The sequence below is a fragment of the Mytilus trossulus genome, chromosome 10 (assembly GCF_036588685.1).
Source record: "Mytilus trossulus isolate FHL-02 chromosome 10, PNRI_Mtr1.1.1.hap1, whole genome shotgun sequence".
NCBI classification, from domain to species: domain Eukaryota; kingdom Metazoa; phylum Mollusca; class Bivalvia; order Mytilida; family Mytilidae; genus Mytilus; species Mytilus trossulus.
The window spans coordinates 75,360,041-75,385,333 of record NC_086382.1 but is presented as its reverse complement, the minus strand read 5'-3'; the positions used below and the strand labels follow the sequence as shown (position 1 = coordinate 75,385,333).

General features: G+C 36.3%; 1 protein-coding gene across 1 annotated transcript in view; it reads right to left on the bottom strand.

Moving 5' to 3' along the window:
• The window catches only part of LOC134688174 (uncharacterized), a 30,325-nt gene extending 5,312 nt beyond the window's left edge, over positions 1-25,013 (bottom strand). The window contains exons 1-4 of the mRNA XM_063548645.1: positions 24,854-25,013; positions 23,320-23,546; positions 3,263-3,402; positions 383-1,302 (exon numbers count right to left, since the gene is read on the bottom strand). Of these exons, the coding sequence (XP_063404715.1) occupies positions 383-1,302; positions 3,263-3,402; positions 23,320-23,546; positions 24,854-25,013 (1,447 nt within the window). The remainder of the gene's footprint in view (positions 1-382; positions 1,303-3,262; positions 3,403-23,319; positions 23,547-24,853) is intronic.
• Between the last annotated feature and the right edge of the window lie 280 nt (positions 25,014-25,293).

The window sequence follows — 25,293 nt, the reverse complement described above, 5'->3', positions numbered from 1 at the left end:
TATCTTTTGTATATATCTGCATGTTACTTTTCATTCCGAGAGTTCGGTTTTGAAACCAGATCATTGATCATTTGGATAATCTCTCTGGAATTATTTCAAAAATTTGTAAGACTATGACTGGTATAAAAGTTTGGCATTACTGCATTAATATATTTTACTTTACAGACTTTTGTTTGTTGTTCAACATCTCATTTGATTCATACATGTATATATATACAGTAGGTAACTAGACAACTGACAAGTTAGAAGGACCCTTCCAGCTTTTTCCTGTGAAAGATGCAGCAACAAATATAGATAATGTGTGTCTGCTGATGTGTTTCTGTAATGAAATTGACAAAAATGATAAATACCAGGTATAATGTTATCTGGTTATTATTTTTACCTTCCACTAAAGACTGATCTTGCACTGTAACCACTTGTTGTACATTACAAATCCCTAAACTCTGTTGATTTACAATACGTGCAGTTACTGTGCCGGTTTTATTATCACATTCTGCACAAATTTCACTTTCAATCAGATCTCTACTGTTAGAATGGTACAGTGTGTTTGTATAAATACTAAAACATTCTACAGGCCCTGGTATAGTAATAGGTACAAACTGTGCTCCATTGTTACTCCATGAGGAGATCAGAACACATTTTCCATCATTTGTTACCAAAAACAAACCATCCTGATTTCTAATTTCTTTCTCTGTATTTTCTTCATTTCTATTCTCTTCTTCCCATCTTGTTGGAAACCATATCTTGTCAATTCCAAGAACTTGTTTACTTGTTTGGCAAAATAAAGTCAATTTATGGAACAATGTTTCCGTCATTTCCTCATATTTTGATTTGACAGGTGCATAAAAAACAGATCCAAATGGAGGACAAAACAGAATAATTGCTGAATTCATTAATGCAAGTTCACTACCAAGCAATGATTTAAACAGGTTCATAGAAATCCTTAAATAGTCACTTGACTCAACATGTAGATTTTCTGATTCGGCCACCATATAAAATACCTTGGAGGACTGTGGCACATTGCTGTTTGGACAGTTTAACACAAACTTTCTCCTTAAGGTTAATGTATAGTGACCAGAATGTAAATGGATTGAATGTAGATTCAGTTCATAATAGCCTTCATGATGACAAACTGTCAACAAATTGTTACCATAGAGACAAATGGATGTGATATAAACTTGACCAAAGTTGTGGACTAAATCAGCTGATGTCAACACATACACTCGTTCTGTTGCTACAGAAAGTTCAAGGTCATTGGTTGTAAGTAAATCTTGGAAAATGTCATCTTCTTCTGAAAGACTTCTGAAAACAGTGTAAAATGTAGTTATAACTCAAGCAAGGTTGGGCGGTAAATACCACCCCCGGTATTTACCAGTGGTATTTACCGGTATTTACCGCCCCGGACAATACTTCTCAAGTGGTCAATACTGGCAAATACTGGTCAATTGAAATTTTCATGGTTGTTTCTACTAATAATTGAAGTAAAATCTTGATAAAAAGTCAAATATAATGTGTCAGCTTATAAAATTAATGAATTTGATATGTTTTATACATCTATAACACTTTTTCTTACTGTCACTGATTTAAAATTTAGTTTTTATGAATTATAATATAACATACATAAGATATATATATACAAATTTATATTTTATTTAAACATGTTTAAATAAATGAATTTTTATTCAAAATGTATGATTTTACAGGTAATTAAAACTAAAGGTAAATAAAACTACAGGTAAATGAAGTTACATGGGTCTTTTTACCTATCACCTGGCATTGCTAGGTGTGAAAATTTAATTACTTAAACAACAGACTCCAATAAAAGTTGACAGTACATGGGTTGAAAGTAACAAAATTGATTTTTGAAGACTCCCCTAAACAATAAATTATTTCCTGTCCATAGCTATTTAACTGTGAGATAAAAACCTTCTTTATGCTGGAAATGAAAATTTGAAGTTAAGGGACAAAAAGTTTTTTTCCTTTAACTATAATATTATGTTCACATTAATCAATATAGATTCCTGTTTAAATTAACAATAGAATTCAAAATTAAAGCATTAAAAATGATTTGAACACCTTCTATATAAATTAATTATTAATTGTAATTATAATTGACCAAGTAGATAGAGGTTTTTATAGTAATGACCACTCAAAATTTCAATCGACCAGTATTTGCCGGTATTTCCCAGTATTTCCCGGTAAATACCGGTATTTACCACTGGCATGGTCAATACTAGTATTGACCGCTTTTTTGCCAACCTTGAACTCAAATCAAGTCATAAATGAATGTCGGCATATTATAACTATTTAGAATAATTGATATATCTGAAACTATAAAAATGATTTAACCACCTTAAGAACATGAAGAAGAGGTATTGTTATTTCTTTCTATTTCATCAGGTTAAATTAAAGAAGTTACAATTACTATGATTTCATACAGCTGCAATAAACACTTTTATTGTATAGCATTATGATATTTCCGACAGAAGGTAACAAAAAGTTAGCGTGCATTAAATTGTAATATTGCACTAGTGCAATAAATCTTCAAAATTCATGATGTCATCAGCGACAAAATCTCAGTTTGAACCAATTTTTACTTTCAAATATCATATTGCTATACAATAAAAGGGTTATTGCATGAATATTGGAGAAAATTGTCCCTAGTAGAACATAGATATTGCACAATCTCGTGCAATATAAAATTTTACTCATGAAATAACCCTATAATACTGTAAATTCAGAAATTATTGTGTTGTTTTTATTATTGCAATAAAAAATAAACTGATTTCAGAGGAATAGATTTCTTAATTTCTTAAAGCTAAAAAAGTGGCAGTTTTTACAATTCTTTTCTTGTTATAAAAACTCTGCTCTACTTAAAGGGCAAGCTAACTGCAGGTTTCATTGGCAAATTAATTATTCAAGTCTTAGTATTCACAAAAGAAAAAGGCTGTTCTAATTCTGTGAGTATATAACCAAATTAAAACAAAACAACCTATTAAATAGAATCAAACATTACAACTATCAGTATATCATTTTTAGTGACAGTTAGCATGATTTGATATATAAACTATTAATTAATCAAATTTAATTTATTCTATTAAAACCTGAATAAAGAAATATCATGCAATTTTAGTTTTTTGGCAATCAACATGTACAATGTATGCCAAAACAAATTTCTTGAAGGTATATATATATATCACCCAGTGTTTGTAAGGTTAGAAATCTGATATAGAAATGGATTCAGTAAAGGGAAATAACTTACTTTTGCTGCTGACTAACAATTTGTTGTCTGCTGACCCTGAACAGTTGACCGTCTGAGGTCAAACAATACAATGTCCAGTCATCTAATGTATCACTTGTTACACTGTAATCCTTAATATAACCACTAGCCCTTATGTTGGCCTGAAAGTACAAAACAATTCATTCGGATCACAATAATCTACTGGCTTAAACTAAATATAACCACAGGCCTGAAAGTAAAAAAAAGTTCATATGGATAAAATCATCTACTGGCTTCATTTAAATATCACTACATGTACAAGCCCTTATGATGGCCTTAAAGTACAAAACAATTTATTAGGACCACAACAATCTTCCGGCTTCAGTTAAAAATACATTTAACCACACGCCCTTATAATGGATTGAAAGCACATTTCATTAGGATCAAATCATCAACCGGCTGTACTCTTCAGAAGAATACATGTGTGTCCAATTAAAACATCTACACAAAATGAAGACATTAAATATGATGACTCGTGTAAGGACAATGCTGTGTTCTCTAAAAATCAAAGAACTCTTGCAACAAATTATATATTATAGAGGTTCTAACATTTAGGGGGCTTGTTGCAAGGCAAAGTTTCACACCCTTCATCCTAGTAGGCCTATCATGCTAAGCCTATCTATAGTATCAATTACTTTTATCATAAATACCAAAAATTAAATAAAAATAAAAATTGAAAAATATTACTTACATATACCTGTATACATTTGTGTATATAAAAATTGAAAAATTATTATGAAATCAAAAATATATTTTTAATCATTAACAATATTGTTAAACCAGGCATGTGCCGGAAAGTAATCATCAACCAGTTGATGTTTTTTCTGTATAATAAGAAGAAAAAGAATTGTAAATTTGTTCTTTTCCTGAATATGAATGAAATATTTTCCACTTTACATTAATTGAAAACCATAATAAGTATCACACTACTTAAAGAATATGAAAGATAAATCTTCCCCACTGGTAGCTAGATACTGTGGGACTTAAACAAGACTTTGATCTTTATAAATATTTTGATATGAGCATCACTGATGAGTCTTGTGTAGACGAAACGCGCGTCTGGCATACTAAATTATTATCCTGGTACCTTTGATAACTATTTGATAATTCACTGTTTCAGAATCTAATGCATTTTTGGTAATATTTTCAATAGTGAAACCAAAACATTGTGATTGGTTAAAACATTCTAAACAATTGAAATTCAACCAATGAGGTCACTTTATTTTCATTTTAGTGTACAAACAATGAGATTACCAATAGTCCTTCAGATTCTGAAAAGGCGAATTGTATTTTGTTGGTGTATAATACTTATCTTTATCAATATAGTATATATACATGTATGTCTGAATTGATTATGAGCTGTACCTTAATCATATACATGTAGGGTTGTAAAAGCCTTGACCGTGCACACATTTTTAGAATGAAACGCTTCTGCGCTTCAGTCAAAATGTACTTCAGTCAATGCTTACACCTAATGAAGTTACAAAAAGAAGCATTCAATTTTTAAGTAATTACAAATCATCTAAGATAGTCAGGAGTGTACATATTCATTGGTTAAAATTTACATTTATTTTCGTGGAAACCAATTTTTGTGTACTGAGAAAAACCTACATGTTCATTAATTGCAGGGTTTACAAAAGTTTTCATACCAGCCTATAGAAAATATGATATTTGTTGAACATTTAATTTTATTGTTCTCCTGTACCAACATAATCCAAGGTAATTGGTATCCAAAGAATAATTATGAATCCACAGTACAATGAAGTACATTCATGACATGTATCAATGCTTATTTGTTTTATTAAAACCAATCTTAAATAAAGGGGAAAGTTCATGATTTTTAAATTATTACCCAAATAAGTTCATTATAATATAAAATGATAATTTCACTTCTATTTCACGCAAGGGAAAAGCTGTTGTTGACTATTTTTGTGTTCCGTATGACTCTCTCAGTAATTATGATAACTTTAAAGTGCTCCCAATACAGAGTATTGTGGACATGCATAAACTTCAACCGTTGATTGGCGAAAGGTCAAAATTACCGGACCATTCAGTGATTACATGTCATCTTAAACTTATGATTACGGATTTGATAGACGAAGCGCAACCGATTGATCCATTATTTAACCGTACTCGTTATAGACTAGACAGGATACCAGGCGATTTTATGTCAAGTGAACTGAGACGGCTAGCAATAGTCAATATTATTGATCAGATAGAGCGAATTAGAGAGACACAAGAAAATATTGACATGATATACAGTGATTTGTGCAACGTGATTGTCGCTGAAATGGACGAAAAAATACCGAAAGCAATTTCAAGCTCGTCAAAAAAACGCTTTAGACATACAAAACCGTACTGGAACGATACATTAGCTACAGCATGGAATAAAATGCATACAAAGGAGAAAGAATTTCTAAAGTGTACTGGTAATAGATATACAACCAGATGCTCCGCAGGGCGTAGCTTTATACGACCGCAGAAGTTGAACCCTGAACGGTTGGGGCAAGTATGGACACAACATTCAAGCTGGATTCAGCTCTAAATTTGGATTGTGATTAAATAGTTGACACAGCATAGGTTTCTGACAGAGATTGAATGTGTTCTAATGAACTTAAAATTTTTGTTTTCTCTTAGAGAAATTCACTAAGCTGTTGAATATTAATCCTCTCCAAAAAATGTTTGAAGAAATTCTCTTTTTATTTATGAAATTTCAAATGAGAAAAATTGAACCCAATTTTTTAATCACATCCCCCTTTCCCTTATTCCAAAACTAATCTCAATTAAAATATTCTAATGGAGTTTGCAACAATAACTACTCATTTAAATACATCATAAAATATTAAGATTTAAAAAAACTGCTTGTTATCACTGAATGGTAAAGATTATTTAAATTTATCAGTTGGTAGTAAAAAGTGAATATACATTGTATATTGTATATAACAAAGATTTAAGTTGATTCTGAACAAAGAAAGATAACTCCAATTCAAAAAAATTCTTGCTATTGCAGAATATTGTGCAATAAGATATTTCTTGCTTACTATTCTGGACAAAGAAAGATAACTCTAATTAAAAAAAAAAAATTGCTATTTCACAATATTGTGCAATTAGATATTTCTTGCCATTGCGCAATACTGTGCAATTGAAAAGACTTGCTATTGCACAATAATTAATATAATAATTTTAGATCCTGATTTGAACCAACTTGAAAACTGGGCCCATAATCAAAAATCTAAGTACATGTTTAGATTCAGCATATCAAAGAGGCCCAATAATTATTTTTTTTGTTAAAATCAAACTTAGTTTAATTTTGGACCCTTTGGACTTTAATGTAGACCAATTTGAAAACAGGACCAAAAATGAAGAATCTACATACACAGTTAGATTTTGCATATCAAAGAACCCCATTTATTCAATTTTTGATGAAATCAAACAAAGTTTAATTTTGGACCCCGATTTGGACCAACTTGAAAACTGGGCCAATAATCAAGAATCTAAATACATTTAACATATCAAACAACCCCATGGATTCAATTTTTGTCAAAATCAAACTAAGTTTAATTTTGGACCCTTTGGACCTTAATGTAGACCAATTTGAAAACGGTACCAAAAGTTAAGAATTTACAAACACAGTTAGATTCGGCATATCAAAGAACCCCAATTATTCAATTTTTGATGAAATCAAACAAAGTTTAATTTTGGACCCTTTGGGCCCCTAATTCCTAAACTGTTGGGACCAAAACTCCCAAAATCAATACCAACCTTTCTTTTATGGTTATAAACCTTGTGTTTAAATTTCATAGATTTCTATTTACTTACACTAACCTTATGGTGCGAAAACCAAGAATAATGCTTATTTGGGCCCTTTTTTGGCCCCTAATTCCTAAACTGTTGTAACCAAAACTCCCAAAATCAATCCCAACCTTTCTTTTGTGGTCATAAACCTTGTGTCAAAATTTCATAGATTTCTGTTAACTTAAACTAAAGTAATAGTGCGAAAACCAAGAAAATGCTTATTTGGGCCCTTTTTGGCCCCTAATTCCTAAAATGTTGGGACCAAAACTCCCAAAATCAATACCAACCTTCCTTTTATGGTCATAAAGCTTGTGTTAAAATTTCATAGATTTCTATTCACTTTTACTAAAGTTAGAGTGCGAAAACTAAAAGTATTCGGACGACGACGACGACGACGACGCCAACGTGATAGCAATATACGACGAAAATTTTTTCAAAATTTGCGGTCGTATAAAAACGGCAATAAGAAAAGATTACGTTGATACACGAGACAAATTTGATAAATTGTTAAGAAAAACGGAACGTGAATATAGAAGTGCGAAAGCTTCGGACTTTGAATCGATATCTGTAAATAATCCGAACGAGTTTTGGGAGAAAATAAGTAGGCTTGGACCTGAAAGGGATACATCTATTCCAATGGAAATTATTGACAATAACGGGAACTCTGTACGAAAAGAAGCTGATATTCTAGAAAAGTGGCGAACGGATTTTTTCAACTTATATCATGGTGGAAATAGTGAACAGTTTGACAGCGATCATTATAATCGAACAAAAGTGCATAAAATCTTATTAGAGCAAAATATGAATGACCCTTTATATGAACCAAATGCATTCATTAACGGTAACATTACACGTGAAGAAACCAGTGACATAGTGATGCACGCTAAGAACAAATCTGCCTGTGGTCATGATCAAATACCATACATTGTTTTGAAGAATCCCGTAATAATAGATGCCTTGCATAATCTTTTTCAGTGGATTTTCGATACTAGTACTATTCCGTCGATCTGGCGAAAGTCGATTATTTGTCCTATTTTGAAAGACTATAATACGGACGCTAGAGATCCTATGAATTATCGAGGTGTTAGTTTGTTATCATGTACCAGTAAATTATACAGCGCTTTAGTTAATAAGAGAATTACGAACTATTTAGAGAACAACGACAAATTAGTTGACGAGCAAAACGGGTTTAGGAGAAACCGCTCTTGCGAGGACCATATTTTTACATTGAATAGTGCAATTCGAAACAACGATAAACTTTATGTGGCATTCATTGACCTAAAAAAATGCTTCGATTTTGTTGACAGAGAAATGATGCTTTATAAACTGTTAGTTAATAATATAGATGGTAAAATTTACAACTCTATAAAGAGCATTTACAACAGTTCCGAATCTTGTGTTAAACTGAATGGAAAGTTAACTGACTGGTTCCCCTGTACAACTGGTGTAAAACAAGGAGACAATTTATCGCCTACATTATTCTCAATTTTCATAAATGACCTAATAGCTGAACTGAATGAATTGAATATTGGCATTGACATCTCAGACAGGAAATTATCGGCGTTACTTTATGCAGACGATATAGCTTTATTGGCTAAAAGCAAGGACGATCTACAGTTATTGTTAAATAAGCTCGGGAACTGGTGTAAACGCTGGAGAGTCTTAATCAACACCAATAAATCTAAATGTGTTCACTTCAGAAAATCAAAATGTAAGCAGACTGATTACAATTTCATGATCGGAAGAAATAAACTTGAAGTTGTTGACCAATACAAATACTTGGGTGTTATATTTACATTTAACGGAAAATTTACCACAACCGCCGAAGCACTGTCAAAAGGGGCTGGTAGAGCACTTGGAAAAATAATTTCTAACATTCATTCATTTAAAGAGATTGGAATAGAGTCATTTGAAAAGCTATTTTACTCGTGTGTTGTGCCTATACTAGACTATGCATCCGGAGTTTGGGGTAACGAAAGTTTCAAGCCATAGAGAACATCCAGAACCGATCTATACGTTACTTTTTAGGAGTTCATCGTTTTGCCCCACTTCTTGGTATTTGTGGGGATATCGGATGGATCCCGTGCCACTACAGACATTGGACTAATATTGTGCGTCTCTGGAATAGACTTGTTCAATTTGATGACAATCGCATTACAAAACAAGCCTTCAATCACGACTATGAAAAATGTAGAAATAATTGGTGTTCTGACTTCAAAGACATACTCATGAAACTTGGTATTGTGGACTACTTTGAGCGCAAGGACGTTATATGTATGACTTTGTTCGAATCCATATTGAAGGAACACTATAACTGTTTATGGAAAAATGACATTGTGAAAACTCCAAAGTTGAGAACTTATGTGAAACTAAAGACTAATTTTGGAATAGAAACTTATGTTAAATTAAATTTGAACAAAACTGAACGATCTTTCCTAACACAGCTGAGATGTGGAATTCTTCCTTTGAGACTAGAGACGGGTAGATATAGCGGCGAGCAACCAAATGAACGCTTATGTAAGTTTTGTAACAGCAATTCCATGGAGGACGAGTGTCACTTTATTCTCCACTGCTCCTTATATAATGACTTGAGAGAATCTACTTTTAATGATATATTTTCTGGCAATGAACTAATAGATATGACAAACGATGAACAAATTATCTTTTTGATGACAAACTATCCTAGAAAGCTGGCTAAGTATACAGTGAAAGCGTTCCGGCATAGACGCGAAGTGTTATATAATACATGAACAGTTTGATAAACAGTATATTGCAATTCCAGATGACAGTATTGATTGTATTTGACTGTAATATGAAAATGTAAAAATGTTACTTCTTGGTCAATCTAAAGATTTCCAGTTTCTTTATTATAAATATTAATTTATTATGCATTCAACTTTACTTAATCGATTTTCTAATAAGTTCATTTTTTATATAAGTTTGAATTTTTCATTATTAATTAATTATGCATTCAACTTAACATTTATTAAATCGATCTCCTAATAAATTCATTCTTAATTATTTATTTATATAAGTTTGAATTTTTCATTATTAATTAATCATTTTGAAATTTAGCTTAATCTTACTTTTCATTAATTTGTTTGAAATCCGTGATAAAAGAATTATGTTTTATTATTTGAAAGTGACTTATAGACCCAATGGGTCGGGGGTATTTTATTGTGTATGTAATATATTTGTACTTTATTGAAATGTGATTACACAGGTCACTATAATAAACATTTACTTACTTACTTACTTACTTACTTACTATATAACATACATATTTAGGAACTTTAATCAAAGCAGACATGGCAGATTAAAAGTAATAACAAAAAAATATCATTCTTTCAGCATCTACTATGATCTAGGAAATTTGAATAAAAAACAACTTGTTTTTAAAAATTAAAGCATCACATCCATTACATACATTTTAATGTGTAAGAAAACCACTTCCGATGAGGGTGAGCATGGTGAGATAGCATTAGCATCCCATTCAGAAATATAGCATTATATATTACCAAGATGCTAAAAAGCCCTGGGGAGAATACTGCTTCCAGTTGTGAACAAATTTAATGTTTAATTTTTAGTGATTTTTCTGAATGACAAAATTGATAGGTGTAAGGAATCTTTCCACCTTTCTTTTAATACAAGTCTCAGTGACAAATCAAATGGTCTTTGACAGTTGATCATCAATAGAAATTTAAAAAAAAAAAATCTTCAATTTAGAATAAAGAACTGAAGCTATGTACATGTACATGTCAAGGAATTGTATATTTAAAAGGAATGGAAACGCGGCTCGAGATCAATCGGGATACCAACAGCGCACCCGCAGAGCTATAAAGTATAAACCATGTATGGCTCAGGAGGAAGTATGATGAATAATATAAAAAATCATGATGGAGTTCCATTTCCTGTCATATAAATCGGTCTTTAAATTCACGGGGTCATCTTGCTTGAGACGATATAAATGAGATAGAAACCCGAAATCAAGAATAAACTTTTATTCCTAGCAAAAAGTAAGGCCTTAGGTATCATTTTAATGCCTCATCAAACATACGTTTGTAAAATTGTATTGAGTAAATTCTCATTAGAATAGACCTCGGTCTTGAAAATTGAGGGAGTTTCATCCGGATTTCAAAACAAAATATACTGTGTTTTGATTTTTTCCTAAAAACTTGAAAACTGCGAAGTGCAAAACAAAACAGTTGATATCATTATGAAGCCGAAACATTATTCTATCGCTTAGGCTCTTTTTGAAGTTTCTTGTAACTTTTTTGAATTTTCTACGATTTTTTCGAAATTTCAGTTTTGAGTTTCAATAATCTGTCAAAATATGTCTATCAATCTGGGGGTGCACTACGATTTCTTTATTATATTGGAAAGTAGAAAGAAAAAAGTGAGAAAATGAGATATCATTTTAAAGAAGGAATATTTTTCTACAGTTTGGTCTAAATTACGAATGCTAAATGTAATTGGTACAATATATATGATTTTATTTCGAAACATGTTGAAAATTTGAAGTTGTGCGTCAACAAATACATCGACACTTTGTATTTTGGTATAAGTTAAATAACTACTTGAAATAGATGTGACATTGACATATAATTTATATTAAAAGCTTAGTCTTTTTTCTATCGCATAGTGTTGGTTTTATGAAAATGGTGATAAAAACGAATTAGCTATAATTTTTTCAAAATCCCATGTTTATAGTTCACATTGACGCCATTTTGTTTGAAATAACAGACAAGAAATATATAGAAGACACACGATGTGGATTTATGTGCCTCTTTATATACCATGTATTTTTTTTTGTCAAATGCTGCTTTAGATACTAAATCGTTGTTTAGAATGCAGTTTGCCATTATAAAGCGTTGCCACAAATTACCATACGAAACAGCAAAACTGTTCCTTCCTTTTTTCTCCCAGAGCAGTAGTCTATAGGCCGCAAAAGTATTCCTTTGGTGTTAAAATAAATAAAATGCGAATGTGGGAAAGTTTTAACTGTTTCTAATTAGAAAATTTATTGCATCTCTGCATAATTTAGCATTAATTAACAGGTGAGCTCGACATTATTAATTTTTAACATCTGAAAAGTATGTAAGACCAGAGACAAATTAGCTTATCATTGATACATGATATATTATACCTGCAAATTGGAACATCCTGCATGCCGTTGTATATTATAACACCTGTAATCTGAGTTCTTTTATCTAGATAATATACTGCCATGACTGCAGTTGTTTACATTTTCCTTCCTTCATAATAATTTATTAACTTCTTTTTTTAACAGTCATTTAGTTACATTTTTTAAATGTCCTTTATTTTGCATGAAAACTTTTTAACACTCGTAAAATGTCCGATATCATCTGATTGTGACATAACTTCATGAAATATCACGATAAAAAAAATGTGTGAATAATAAGTTTTTATCACTAACTTTGCATGAAGTTGTATTGTTATATTTTTTTTCTTGGATTAATTTATTTTTCGTTTCATTATTTATCACTTAGCTACTTTACCACGTTCGTACTACACAATGTAAGTACCGTTACTCTACAATAGAATGTGTATTTTGAATTATCTTCTAAAAAAACAATAATATAATTTATTTTTCGCCAAGCAAATTGAAACAGAATGCCCCTTAGAATGATGTTTTAGTCATTATTTTTTATTACAGAAACATGCCTAAGAAGAAAGAAATATCATTGTCAAGTTAGATAACTAGTGTCAGATTAAAAGACCACGTTCGATAACTTCTACCAGATAAGTAATGAGCCAGTTAGAGCGATGGGGTGTAATTAACACCCGGTCAAAGCAAGAGATGCATCATAACATTTTCTTTGAAGTCGGCCGCGTTTCCATTCCTTTTAAATATACAATTCCTTGGTACATGTATATAGTTTGTAGGTGTTGAGAGACAGACACTTTTCACATGAAATAATATCCTTTCTATGAAGGACACTTTAAATATCACGTCTGTTGACACAATTTCATAGGTGAATATCTTTTGAAAGACATTTTATAACAAAATTATGTTCATGGACACAATTTATTTTGAAAAAGTATCCTGTGGAGATAATTTAATGGCAGGTAATATAATTTAAATACTACACAAACGTGTGTGATACGACCTTACAAGGAAAGAATGAGTATGGGAGCAACATAATTTTGGCGAACGGACCCAGATTTGAAATAAGCAGAGTGTGTTTTAGGCTATGGCATTAAACCTGCCAGTTATGAACAGTTTTGATGTTGCTGTGGTGCCGCTAGTGTGTGTAGGAAGAACCAGTCCACATTCTACTGCATGCTACCCTCTGCAGCTGAGTGACGTCACAGGGAGACTTCCCTTCTACTTCCGCTTACTATATTGAACACATGTATTATTATATTATTGCTGTCTGCTGACTTATATATTCACCAGATTACAGAGATCAACAGATATTAAAGGTATTCTGTTTATCACACATACACTTTACTTATTTGTACCATATCGGCACAACATTGGCGTCGTACGACAAAGAACGAATTATTTTTTGCAAGTGAGGCGGACTCCACGAGGGCGCCTTTACAGATTTGAAAACTTTTGATGCTTCATTTTTTGTAAATTTATTACGTAAGCATTACCATAAATTTACTACAGATTGATAGTAGATTAAATTGCATCAAATTTTTACAGTTTATCACGTATGAAATCTTCATATTTGATATTTTTCATCAGATAAGGTTAGGAACTTCCGGTTATCGCCATTAGGTCCTTCTTCACGGAAGTCATTTGTCTGCAATACTCCATTGCGCAGACGCAAACCGGAAACAGTCTCGATTTCAGTAACTTAGTTTCGTACATTATTTTTATACTGAATTTAGACTGATATTTTATATTAAAGAGGGTATATACTCATAAATATTTTATGAGTAACATATTATACACCGTATAATAAAGTACAGTGTGTCAACTGAGTCTCTGTTCCAGTTCTATCCTATTTTGTTGCCTGCATTTTTGAAATTGTAAAAGTAGTAGCTTTTATAAAAAAGCTGCATTGTTTATGTCTTGAGTCACACATAAAAGTTGTGATTTTGAGATTTATTTGCCTTGAGTAATTACTCAGTGCAAATTATAATATTGTTTTGAGTTGCATAATATTGTAATTTGAAATATTTAAGAATATTGTAATTTGAAATAAAGACAACATGGCAGGAATTGGGGATGAGAATGAACTGAAGGAAAACATTGAAACAGAGGAGTTGATACAAGATGACATATTCACAAAAGAAAATATAGCTGATACTACTTTGACAGAACCAGCTGAAAATACCAAAATGTCATTGGAACAGCTATACCAAGAGTTTCAGGCGGATAGAAAAGCAAATGCAATAAGAGCTGTTGAGACTGAAAGCAGAGTGAAACAAAGTGAGGATCGCATTGAACAGATTTTCCATGGTTTGTTAAATATTCAATCTGAACAAAAAGAAGCAACAAAAATCAGTACAGAAAACATCGTGGCAATATCCCAACAAGTGCAACGGTCAGAACAGAGAATTGACAAGAAGATTGATGCTAACGGAAAACGTTTAGAAGAGTTAACATCGGATAAGTTTAATGCCTTGGGAAGGCGGCTAGACAAAATGGCTGCTGCTAATGATGAGGCAAGTACCGTGCAATTCAAGAGTGCATTTGAACACCCAGGTTCATTTCAGCAGATGGCATCAAGTGTTAGCGATTTGATTAACAAGAGAAATAAGGAAGTCAAGCTCCCTTCTATGGATACTCCTGTTAAACAGAAATCTGAAGCTAGTCCATATATTGCCAGTACTCCATTACTGCAAAATAAGCCTCCAGCATTTAGTCTCTCGCCAATTATGTCAATTGACGAGACTACACAGCCTGAATCTAAGGCAGGTACAACTCCAGTATCGAGTGACAAAGGTAATGTGTTAGGGCCCCCGGCTCTGCACAATACATTGTTGTTTCAACAGATTCAGGGCAAAGGCATGCCAGAAAGTGTTGGTAGTGACCAGGAGATCTATCATATGCAAGGTTCGTTGCCACTACTGAGTGACAAGGGAAGCGTGCCAGGGCCCTCGGCTCTGCACGGGACAAACTCAGGTATGGTAACACAGCATCCATTCAAAGGCATAGAGGGAGTATCCACTGAATACAAACCCCAACATAACACAACTCCAGCAACGGCTACTTTTGCACCGTCCTATGTTGGTACACCATATGTATCACAGGGTATCAATGTTAGTACACCTTTACACGTTGCACCAGCTACAAGTAGCGAATCATATGCAGCGTCCTTAGTACAGAGTAGACCAGCTCTGTACCCTCATATAGGATCAATGATACAACAGCCTCCGCCTGCGTTTATGACCCCTGTGATGACAACAGTAGCATCCACAGGCCCGTCACCAATGCAAATTGACACTAGCAGGTCTTCAAGATCACGCACTAAAAAGAAAAAGGAAAGAAGCCACAGCTCTTCGTCAGACTCCTCTCTTGATAGGGAGTGCTCTAGGTGGCAGGAAAACTCTGGGGCGAGAGACAGGAGTAGAAGTCCCCAGCTTCCTAAAATGCAAGTTTTCACAGGAAGAGGTTTTCTTACGTGGGAAGCCTTTATCTATCAGTTTGAAAGAACAGCAGGAAGGAGACAATGGGAAAATAGGAAGAAAGTTTGCCGACTATTGGACTGTCTAGCTGATGTGGCTTTAGAATATGCAAGAAAGGTCAACATCGATGATGACTATAAGACTTTAAGGAAAGCACTGAAACAGCGTTTCAGCAAAAAGGACGAACCTGTATCAGCAAGACGCCAGTTGCAGTATGTGAGGCAGCAAGACAGTGAAACACTGGAGGAGTTTGCTGAACGGGTCCATTTTGTTGCAATGGATGGGTATGATAAATGTGACAATTCTGTCATTGATCAAATTGGCACAGAGGCATTCCTCAGAGGTTGCAAGGACAAAGAGGCTGCCCGTCACGTGATTGAAAGGAACCCAGAGTCCATCAATAAGGCGTTGAAAATCATGAAAACGTCCATAGCGAATCAGAAGGCTATTTATGGATCTAGAAGTCCAAATTTTGCCCACAGACAGGTCTCATTTGCTGATAGCGCTGGTAAATCACAGGACACAGAAAGTGCTAGTACTGTTAATAGTCCATTGGAAAAGGAAGTAAGGAACTTGACTCAACTTGTGACCAAATTGACAGAGGTGATGCTTTCTTCTGATCAACATACACGTGGTAGGTCTCCCGAAAGATATACACCACCTAAGTACAATGCGTATCGATCACCTACACCACCTCCTAATCAAAGTTCATATAGTCCTCAACAAAGGTCATATAGTCCCCAACAGAGGTCATTTAGTCCTCAACGTCAACGTTCGCCATCACCACGACCAAATTCTAGAAATCAAGGCTACTTTAAACAACGGTCCCCTTCACCTGGCGACAGAGCTTATCCAAACTCTACTCCAACAACTGAGTCTTTAAATGCCAACGGGTCGAGCCGGTAGGCCAACACTCGACTCTAAAATCACATGGCCAAGGGAAAATACCACCCGACAAATCAGAACCGAGGCCCACGGCTTCGTCTGATATTGTTATAAGACGTACAATTGGAAAAAGTTTGGCAGTACGGGGAACAGTATTTCAACAAAATGCAAGTATGATTGTTGATACAGCAGCTATGATTACACTCGTCAACGAGAAATTAATACCGGAGAATATAGAATGTTCCGAAACAGTGACGCTACGTGGTTTGGGCGAGCAACTGGTCATTGGCAAGATTATTAGGAACACACTCCTGAATATAGATGGATTAGAAATAAGGTGGGACGTGTGTAGGGCACCACTTACAGATGATGTCATTCTAGGTCTAGATATTCTGGATACGCTTGGTGCAGTCATCAACCTCAGCACTCCATCACTTACAGTTAACAACAGAGTTATACCTGCCTCATTCGTTACTGGATCTGATGATAGTGCTTCTCAACAAGTCTGCATTAAACGTACAATTACAGTCCCGCCAAATTCAACGATGATCTTCAGCATAGATACACACAGAGGATCCGAACAAGAGTTTATTTTGGAACCATGCTCTCTTGCCAGTGGAGTTTTAGTTTCGCATGTTGTCGGAAAAGGCAAATCTTGCCCTGTAACTATTTTGAATGATGGGAATCGTTACATACGTATTAAAAAGGGAACACCGATAGGTCATTTAGAAGAGATTGACAGTATAATGGAGGAGATTTCGGAAGAAAGTGAAAATCGAACTCCAGATGTCCGTCGTGGCATCGTAGAAACACAAACCCAGGTGCCCACGGCACCAGGTTTAAGCCAAGAAGAATTGTTTACGTTGCCATCCCATTTAACAGACCTGTATGAACGTTCTATAAAGCATGTAATTAGTCAAGATGATAAGTTAAAACTCAAGAAGTTATTAATCGAATACCAGGATGTATTTGCACAGCACGACCTAGATCTCGGATGCCTTACAGCTGTCCGGCATAAAATAGATACCAAAGACCACGCTCCAGTTAAACACCGGATGCGAAGAACACCTCTTGGATTCCAAGATCTCGAACAGCAGCACCTTGACAAGATGTTACAAGCAGGTGTCATTGAGCCATCATCTTCTGAATGGGCCTCAGCTCCAGTGCTGGTAAGAAAGAAAGATGGAACCGTGCGCTGGTGCATTGACTACAGAGCTTTAAATGACAGAACAATAAAAGATTGCTTCCCTATTCCTATTATTGAGGATTGCTTGGACTCACTCCAAGGCACCACCACGTTCTGTACATTGGACCTTGCCAGTGGCTATTATCAGATTGAGCTTGAGCCAGAAGACCGAAAGAAAACGGCGTTCATTACAAGATATGGGTTGTTCGAGCACACCAGAATGGGAATGGGCCTTTGTAACGCCCCAGCAACATTTCAGCGGGCCATGCAACTCGTTTTGAGAGGACTTACTTGGACACAGGTGTTAGTTTATCTTGATGATGTCGTGGTTCTCGGTCGCAACTTCGAGGATGGTCTCGTTAATTTGAGGGCTGCATTTGAAAGATTTAGACAGTATACCCTGAAGCTGAAACCAAAGAAGTGTCAACTGTTTCAGCCTGAAGTTGAGTTTTTAGGAAAACTGGTGAGTGCTAATGGCATCTCCGTTTCTCCATCTAAGATAGAAGCAGTGAAAAAGTGGCCAACTCCCAAGTCAAAGAAAGAACTCATGTCATACCTAGGGTTTGTCAATTACCACCGGGATCACCTGCACAACTATGCAGAAATGACTGCATGTCTATACGACCTTGCTCACCAGACAGGAGAAGCTGAATGGCAACAGTGTCACGAAAAGGCGTTCCAACAGTCAAAAACGGCGTTAATAAGTGCACCTTGCTTGACGTATCCTAATCCCAATGACCAGTTCATATTAGACACCGATGCGTCCGATACAACTATAGGCGCGGTGTTATCGCAAATACAAGATGGTAAAGAACGGGTTATATGTTATGCCAGCCATGTTCTGATGAAGCCTCAGCGTCGTTACTGCACCACCAGGAAAGAGTTATTAGCTGTGGTAAAATTTTGTCGGCATTTCCGCCATTATTTGCTTGGTAGGCGCTTCATTCTCCGCACGGATCACAATAGTTTAGTATGGTTGATGCGGTTCAAGCACATTGAAGGGCAGCTTGCACGATGGCTAGAAGAGCTGTCATCTTTTGATATGGAGATAATACATCGACCAGGAAAGAAACATCTAAACGCTGATGGCCTAAGCCGCATCCGAGACGATGTTACTGAATGTGATTGCTATCAGGCAGGACTTGATCCTACAACACTGCCATGCCACGGCTGCCGATATTGCATGCGAGCTCATGACCAATGGAGCAGGTTTGGTAACGATGTAGATGATGTGATTCCACTGGCAACAAAGTCTCTTATGGCAGCAGTACGTACTGTTTCTGTTGTCCCTGAAAATGAAAAGGACAAATCCCCTGACCAAGAGCCCCCGGCTCTGGCAGTGGATTGCGAAGCACACCCATCATCAAGTCTAGACGACACTTTACCGTATGCTGATGGAAATCCGTGTAGTAATTGGGCACCTGAGTACCCCCCGGAACAGTTAAAGATATTTCAGCAAGAAGATCCCGATTTAGCTCCAATATTGACTTGGATGCAACAAGATGCTGATCCTACACAAGCTGAACTCCGTTTGCGAGGAAAGGCTACCAGATCTCTATGGTTATGTAGACTTTGTTTCCTTATGTTTAACGATGTACTCTACTACCAATTTATAGGTTGTCCAGAGCGCCAAGGACTTTGTTTAGTTGTACCAACAGCATTGAAAGAAGAGGTGCTGCGAAACTGTCATGACACTAAAGTTTCGGGACACTTGGGTCAGAAAAAAAACACTTGAAAAATTAAAACAGTCATTCTTGTGGTACAATATGCGAAAGGATTGTGAGGACTATGTTAGTACTTGTGCCATGTGTACCCAGAATAAAAAGGCTCATGTTAACCCAAGAGCTCCGCTGGGACAGTTCCATGCTGGATATCCGATGGAGAGAGTCCATATTGACATACTTGGACCATTTAACACCAGTAAGAGCGGTAACAACTATGTCCTAATGATGGTGGACCAGTTTACTAAATGGGTCGAAATGGCGTCTTTACCTGAGCAAACAGCCAAGACGGTCGCTGAGAAGTTTATTGTACATTTTATTGTCACGTTTGGGTGTCCATTAGAGGTCCACACAGACCAAGGACGGAATTTCGACAGTGATCTGTTTAAGACGTTATGCGAGGCATTGGAAATTGCAAAAACGAGGACAACCCCGTATCACCCTTCATCGAATGGGCAAGTGGAAAGGTACAACACAATTGTTTTAGCAATGATAAGGTGTTTTATCGAGAAAAAATGTCGACACTGGGATAGAGATTTGCCCTTTCTGGCGATGGCAATGCACTCGATGGTCAATAGACAAACTGGATTTACCCCGAATCAGATGATGTTAGGGAGAGAGACCATTCAACCAATTCAACTTCTCCTCGGAATACCTCAATATGGCCAGAACAAGATGACTCCTAGCACCTATGTACAAAAGTTAGTAAGTCGGATGCAGAAAACACATGAATTTGCAAGACATAATCTCCGTGCTTCGCAGCTGCGGCAAAAGAGGGATTATGACCTCAGAGTAGTCGAACATAAATACAACCCCGGTGATTTAGTCTATAAGGCAGACTCCACCACTAAAGTCGGACAGAGTCGAAAGCTGAAATCGCCATGGTGTGGACCTTTTCTGGTCATATCAAGCAGACCTCCATTGTATACTATCAGGGGACGTAAACGAGATTCTACGGTACATCATGACAAACTGAAGCGTTGCAATGATAGGGATATTCCCACCTGGATCAAGAGACTAAGACATGCAATGTTCAGGGAAGAAGGCGATTTCGATGAGAGCTGGGATAATCTTGACGATACCATTCCCTATGGTGTGGACTTTAATGTCCAAAGCATGTTTGAATCGGATACCCAATTGATTGACAATGATACAGCACTTCAGTCTTTAGGTGACCCTTCCTTTGCCCATATCCCAATCACATCAGAACTGGAACAGGGGCCCGATGTAGACCTTGGGGAAAATTCAAGTCTGGGTAACGATGCCAATGAGGACAATGTTGATACTGGAGTCAGTGGCACAGATGGCGAGACGAGGCCCTCGGCCTCTCTGTCCTCAGTGCAAACATCCAGATACGGTAGACCAATCAGATGCCCAACACGGTACCAAACAAAATAGGTATTGTGTGGGAGCTTCACGACTGTATATATGTATATATCTCTTGTATATTTCAATTAGTGCTGATAACATTATTTCTAAAATATATGTATGTTTTTAATAATCATGATATGTTTTCATTTCTTCTTGTTCCAGAATGGAAGAAGGGTCTCGTTCAGACCAAGATGTTTTATCGCTTAGTCCGCACAGTGAGTGGCATGATACCCGGTCCGACTGTACAGATCTTGATGTGGCGGACTTGATGGTAATTGATGAAGTGGGTCCTGATGACAGTGATGCAGGTGCTGGTACTTCTCCTGGGGCCCTAGGCCCTGTTGAAGCACACAGTAGCATGACAGGTATGTCACAGATGAGTTTTTCTAGTCAGCCTTGTCAGGAGGGAGAATCAGGTGAGACAAATGAAAGCCAATCAGAAGGAAGAGTAGTAGTGCCTTCCAAAAATAGACTACGGAAGTGCCCTGTCTGTGGAATAATGTCCAGGGAAAAGACACGTCGTCACATGATGAAGACACACCTGCCATGGTTTTGGTCTGGGTCCACTGCCTGTTGGGAGTGTAGTCGACAAGAGGTACAGGCGTCCTCCTTAGCGCTACGGCACACAGAAGAGCACAGACTTGGATGTTTCTTTGATGAGGAACATCTTCACCTATGGTGTCAACTGGTGACCGGCTGCCTCCATCGTATAAAATCTTGGTTCGGTTGTGCCAATCTCGAAGATCTACTGCAGTACGTCATTGACAGACAGTTGTATGAAGGTGTTAATAGCGGTTTCAATGATCAGGAACAGCAACTCTTGGTGTACTATGCACAGAACTATAGTCCTGACTGTCTGGTACATATCACCGCCAACCCTCCAAATCACGTCATTAGCCTTACAAATTGGGAGATCATGGCAAGCTTACTACGACGAGTGGGCTCAGCGCAACAGCAGTCTCTGATGTCACCTGTGGAGATTCTCACATACGAGGGCAGCCCCATATTGGACATTGTGCCATCACTGCCAGAGCCGTTCGTTTTTGTGGATAGCCATTTTCACTTGGATTTGGTTCTGAAACGACTTCATTTTAGGACTTTCCTGCATATGAAGTCAGCAATATCTCCAAAGGAACACAACAACTCATTTTACTATGGGATTGCCAATTATGTGTTCCCTGACCATTGGAATGATTGGGCTCTACAGGTAGGACCTGCCCAAGCTGTATATGTTTCATTTGGGATTCATCCACATGTTGCAGCAAAGGGGGTCACCCAAAAGCAGCTGGAAGAACTAGAGTTCCTGCTTGGTAATCACAAATGTGTTGCTGTTGGTGAGATTGGCCTAGATTTCACAACACGCTGTGACTGCAAGAGGTGCAGAACTCCACAACAGTGCAGGCAGCGGATGGGGGAATGCCAGGAGCAGGCATTCATGCAGATGCTGGAGATGGCACAACGGATGAAACTGCCTGTCATATTACACTGCCGTGATGAGGGCACTGGAGAAGCAGCAGCCCGTGTGCTGAAATTGATAACTGAAAATTTCCCTGACCTATGTTACCATCGCCATTGTTTTGCTGGGAATGTGGAGGAGTTGAGGCAGTGGCAAAGCCTGCCTCGCGTAGTATTTGGCATCACTGGCAAGTTTATTAAAGATGCAAGCAATGCTTGCAACACAGATGCCATATCCAGAATCTTGCCACACCAGCTGGTCCTTGAGACAGACTCCCCATTTCTGACGCCATGGTCGTGCTGTGCTGTCAACCATCCATGGAACTTACGGGAAGTGGCGGTAGCTGTTAGTGAGAGACGCAACGTCCCACTTAATATCCTAAACTGGACGACAAATGACAATGCCCTAAAATTCTATGGCATCCCAAAGCTGCCACAAGATTCAGCTAGCTGGGGCCCTAGGCCCCGTTAGCTCGTGAAACTTAACATTGTTTATTGAATTAGTAATGTAAATATTTGTTATCACCAAGGATGTGTTGATAACTGCATAAGTGTATATATATGTATAGTTTTATTAATGTTTTGTATTACCCTTATTTTATCTTGCATTTGAGTTTCTTTTATAGTTTGAGAATGTGCCTGGTTCTACAAGAATGGGGCGGATGTGGTGCCGCTAGTGTGTGTAGGAAGAACCAGTCCACATTCTACTGCATGCTACCCTCTGCAGCTGAGTGACGTCACAGGGAGACTTCCCTTCTACTTCCGCTTACTATATTGAACACATGTATTATTATATTATTGCTGTCTGCTGACTTATATATTCACCAGATTACAGAGATCAACAGATATTAAAGGTATTCTGTTTATCACACATACACTTTACTTATTTGTACCATATCGGCACAACATTGCCAAATAAATTAATTTTTATATAGAAGTCAGAGTAAACATCACAGGTGTCAGAAACAATGATCGTAGTAGTTTTCAGGTTTTTATTGTGTATTTCTGATCAATTGTACCTTTTTAGTTTCGTTTTCATAAACATGGATTGTTATGTGATTAGAACTTAATAAGAAAGAACATTTTGTCTTGTCCAATTCCAATGTTTTCATTTCACCAATGTTGAAATTCCCGGGGATTATCTCCCCTGTCTTATAAAACCAACAACGGGCAGACATTGCAATATTTCCGCAAATAGAAAATACTGTTTTTGATTTATTAAGGAATTCCTGTTCTATTTTTCGGTCTGTTAGGAAAATCAAATAACATAAAAATGTAACACAAATAAACTGACAACACCATAGTTTAAAAAATAAAATGACCAGCATACAAACAGTTTACAAAAAAAAGTAATCCCCAATATTTTACATTCTTTATGGGAGAAACGTGCATCTGGCGTAAAACTTTGTAATCATGGATTCTATGATAGTGTATTTATTATCTATTACATATACGGTAAATCATAGACATTTAAAACAATAAAGGACAAACTTGTTATCTGTTTTTTCTACAATAAGCTCATCTAAATAAAATGTCAGCATTTTTAAACCATTAGGCATAACACTAACGACTATACTTCCTAATATTGATATTCACTGTCGGACTAATGGAACTCATTAATATATATATAGTGCAGATAGGAAACAGCACATCTCTTTCTAATTGCAGATGATTGTTGTCCGCTCACAAGGATGATTGGTGGTCGTTATTTTGTTTTCTTGGTAGTAACAAGAATTTTTCTAACTTATGGTTCTAATGTATTAGATTGCCGCAGTGCGAAAACAGGATTCAATTTAGATGGCAAATTTTACCGAATAACGCAATTCGAAGATACCCATTTGTTTCGGTTCACTGACTCACAAAATTTTTCGTTTTTCTTTTTACGACTAGCAGCAGGGTGTGTTGCTCATCTTCAGGAAAAACAGAAGGTTGGAAGATTTATAGAAATATCATCATCCGATATAGAAAGCATCTTACAAAAGGACAGTTGTCGAAATGAAAGCGAATTCTGCCAGATGTCAAACAATACTCATGGACTCTCGGTTCGGTTGGAAGATACAAAACCCATTCCTTATTTCACAGAGTTAAACGTGTATTATGTAGACACATACTGTACAGAGTCACTGTTATCAGCCATTGAACAGAAAGGGGACACGTTTTCTTTATCAGATTTCACCAATTCGTTACAATATGATAAACTTGATTGTAAGCGATATCTCAGATTTAACCAGGAGAGAAATTTTGCGAAAACTAAACTTCGCAATGATAAGGAAAATCTCGAATCTAGTGCCTTGGATATCATTGACACAAACGTGTTACGCCTGCCTAACCTAGAATGTCTTCAGATACCAAACCCATACTTCAGTTCAGTCGACGTTAATGATGCATGGAAAGCTGGTAGTTGTTCGTTTGATGTCAATTTCGAATGTAGAAAGAAATGGATCTTCATGGCGGAACCTACTTGGCATTATATTCAGCTTATGTTTACAATTGAAATAACATTAGTCAATACCTTTGTTTGCTATATTTTTCTGAAAGAGAAGAACCGATCACCCGTTACTATATTGTTATCAGCACTGGCAGTATCAGATTCTGTCTCCAATCTCTTGACGGTAATTCCAGATGCCATTGGAATACATTCATACTCAGATGATATGGAGCGCGGCCAGTACAATGTACTACATTGGAACCTTCCATATACGATGTGCGACATGATCTTAACCTTAAATGCCCTAGCCAGCGCCTTCCACATGATTTCAGCGGCGCTTACTGTTGCGCTATGCGCTCAAAAAGTAATCGTTATTATGTTTCCCATAAAGGGGAAAATAATCATGACATTGAAGTGTTCCATAGGGTCAACATTGGTCATATTTTTGACATCGCATCTATTCCAGATTCCAGAAATAGTTGCCACGACTAAGAACTCGCGCCGATTAAGTAACACGTGTTGCTATTCATATTCAGAGACGGTGGACAATGTCCATATTCTTTTC